Source organism: Corylus avellana, chromosome 2 (assembly GCF_965113065.1).
Source record: "Corylus avellana chromosome 2, dhCorAvel1.hap1.2, whole genome shotgun sequence".
NCBI lineage: Eukaryota > Viridiplantae > Streptophyta > Magnoliopsida > Fagales > Betulaceae > Corylus > Corylus avellana.
In genome coordinates this window covers 660,629-663,765 of record NC_142491.1, presented here as the reverse complement: position 1 = coordinate 663,765, position 3,137 = coordinate 660,629, and the positions used below count along the sequence as shown (strand labels likewise).

The 3,137-nt window shown below is 35.3% G+C and overlaps 1 protein-coding gene across 1 annotated transcript; it reads right to left on the bottom strand.

Annotated features, from left to right (window-relative positions):
• Positions 1-413: 413 nt before the first annotated feature.
• Positions 414-2,342, bottom strand: LOC132189588 (mogroside I-E synthase). The gene is made up of 3 exons (XM_059604336.2): positions 1,575-2,342; positions 1,118-1,480; positions 414-924 (listed from the first exon to the last, which is right to left on the bottom strand). Exons 1-3 carry the CDS (start codon positions 2,286-2,288, stop codon positions 565-567), a joined length of 1,437 nt encoding a protein of 478 aa, XP_059460319.2. The 5' UTR covers positions 2,289-2,342; the 3' UTR covers positions 414-564.
• Between the last annotated feature and the right edge of the window lie 795 nt (positions 2,343-3,137).

Below are 3,137 nucleotides of genomic sequence, written 5' to 3'. Positions count from 1 at the left end.
TATTTGGGTCTACTTATGTATATTAAGTACTATTGCTATTGTTTTTTTTTTTTCTTCAATTAAAAAAAAAAAAGAAAAAAAAACCCCAACAGGAAAAAAAATCAACAACAGAGACTAATTAAACTATAAGAGAATTTCTAGCTAGCTGAATAGGCAAATGATTCACAATAACTAAATTTGACTATTATGAGCTATTTTCTACATTGGACAGAGTAGCTATCTTAACATTTTTCCGTAGTGTGAACAATAAACATGCTCTTCTGCCTATTTACTATTCACACTACAAAAGTTTTTTTTTTTTTTTTTTTTTTAAATAATTCTCTCTTTTTTTTTTCTTTTTTTTTTTTTTTTCATTATCTCTCCTCCCTTTTCTTTCACATTTTTAACCACACAAAAAGAATATTTAAAGAAAATAGAGAGTAAAATAAAAAATTTATTGAAGTGTGTATATTGAACAAGAAGTAACTAAGATATATATAATTTGAACCAATCCACAATTATTACATGAACGGCATTTGTCATAAACAGCAGCAACTTCGGAAATGGATGTGTTCTATGTTGGACTTAGGAATGAACCAATTTCGCTACAAATTCTTCAATGTTTTTGTCAGAACTTCCACCCTCGTCAACAGCCTCTTTGGCCAATTTCCTCCATTTTAAAGCATTTTTCTTTATCTCTTCCGCTCTCTCTCCCTCCATTATTTCCCTGATGCAATGTTCAAGAGCTTCCCTCCTGACTAACCCTTTCTCATCAGCCGGAGCTTTTAGTCCCATCTTCCAAACATCCATAATATACTTTGCATTCGTGCTTTGGTCTGTCCATTGTGGCACTGCAACCATCGGAACACCAAAACTGAGGGCCTCCAACGTAGAATTCCATCCACAATGTGTAACAAAGCATCCCACGGCCTCGTGAGTTAAAACCTGTTAAAATATAAATTAAATGATTAAATTCATTAATTTCTATTATTAGAGCAAAGGTCTTAGTGTTAACCCCATCTCCATCATTCACCGCTCATTACAATTAAAATGTGTTAGAATATAAATTAAATAATTAAATTCATTTATTTTTTATCAGTTTGTTAAGCTTTTAAGATAAGTAGTGATTTAAACAGACCTCTAGCTGAGGACACCAATGAACTATCAATCCCTTCTCGGACGTCTCCTCCACAAAAGTTTTGGGGAGCTTTGACTCTTCTAATGCCCTCACCACCCACAAGAAGCTCATGTTGCTCATTTTCAATCCCCAAGCTAGTTCTTCCATTTGCTCAACTTGAAGTTCGGCAAAACTCCCAAAAGAAACATAAACAACCGACCCCTTTGGACGATCATTTAACCATTTCATGCAAGCATCGGTGTTGGGCTTGAAGATGCTCAAACCATACTCTTTGTCATTTTCAAGTCGCTTGTCTAGGAACATAGATGGTATAGTTGGTCCTATTGTCCTCAATGGCCATATCTTTCCCATCCAATCCACCACCTACAAAAGAATCAAAATCAAGCTATCATAAAGCTTCTCAAAAGAAAAAAGAAAAAACAATTGAGGAAATTAGTAAACACAAGCCCTTAATTACCTCTTGCTCCAATTCATAAAACGTGTTGACAAGCACCCAATCAGCTTTATCAACGTTGGAGAATTGACTCACCAACATGTCATAGTAAGCCGGATAGGATCCAAAATCATGAATAAAGGAAGGCAAATCTTGAGGTTTGAGTGGTGGCGACCCAGGAAGCAAAATTTCAGTCTCTGAAAGAGGGAGTTTTAGCACTCCTTTGTGGACATGGTAGTATATATTATCAACAACACAAGATTGAGTGAAAAACACAGCTCCGAGCAAGCCAAACTTTTTGGCTACGTCTAGACCCCATGGCAAGAAAGGATCATAAACAACACAATCAACCGGGCAGCCTGAGCTAGAAAGCTTCTCAATAAGCTCAGCCAAAGTTTGAGACCCGACTCGCTGGAAACGCTCCAGATAGGCGTGGACGCTCTCTGCTTGTGTTAACCCGCCTTCATCATAGCCGTCAGAGATTTTCTCGAGAGCAATGGAGGTGGCTTCTTTTTGCATGGTGTTGGAGACGGATTTGGTAATGACTACTGTTACTTTTACCCCTTTTTGCTCCAAACGCTTGGAGAACTGCATCATGGGATTAATGTGGCCTTGGGCTGGAAAGGTTAAGACCAAACAATGAGCTCTGAAGACATTCCTTTCCATTTCCAAATATTCTTGCTTTTTCAACTTCTCTGATCTCTCTCTCTCTGTGTATGTGTTTGAGTACCTTCTCATATATAAACTAGAAAATGAAGTGAACAATTTGTATACGAAATTCTGCGGTGCATATATGTCCTTATCAAATGAGAAATCTGAATCTGGAATTCTGTGGTGTGTGTGTCTTTATTATAAAAGAGGGTTAAATACTAAATACCCCCCTGAGATTTCACAACTTTTTTTTTTTTTCTCTTAGGGTTTGATTTTTATCACAGGAGGTCCCTGTGATTTTGATAATAGACCAAATTAGTCATTCTGTTAATTGACTTAACGGAATTCCACGTGGACCAATCAGATGTTAACACGTGGCACCTACTTAATTTTTTTAATTTTTTTTTTAAAAAAAATTAAGTAAGTGCCACGTGTCGATATTTGATTGGCCCACGTGGAATTTCGTTAAGTCAACTAACAGAATGACTAATTTGGTCTATTATCAAAACTACAAGGACCTCCTGTGATAAAAATCAAACCCTAAGAAAAAAAAAAAAAAAAAAAAGTTGTGAAACCCCAGAAAATATTTAGTATTTAACCCTATAAAAGAAGTTAGTTCAAGTCCTTTTTCAGCTTTCCATATTATATACTCCTGTTGGTTCAATTATAGTATGTAGGCGGTCGATAGACCATAAATAGTTAATTTGCCCACCTTTAATTGAATTTGTAAATTCATATGGGTCTCATACGAACAACAGTGAATTCATCCATTAATTACATGAAAATTGGTAAAAAAATTGGATGAAAAATATTTTTTTATCATTTCTTTTATGATAAAAGACAAAAAGGAGAAAAGAGCAAAAAGTCGTCAGGAAATCATTCATTGGACAGAAGATTGCAAATTAGATAAGGTAGATAGAAAATACATTTCAACCA

Bases quoted from the DNA above. Each gene is read 5' to 3' on its own strand.
- LOC132189588 (XM_059604336.2), bottom strand. From the start codon at position 2,288: ATGAGAAGGTACTCAAACACATACACAGAGAGAGAGAGATCAGAGAAG. The intron at 1,481-1,574 runs GTAATTAAGGGC...ATTCTTTTGTAG, and splicing joins TTTATGAATTGGAGCAAGAG to GTGGTGGATTGGATGGGAAA. The intron at 925-1,117 runs GTCTGTTTAAAT...ATATTTTAACAG, and splicing joins ATTGGTGTCCTCAGCTAGAG to GTTTTAACTCACGAGGCCGT.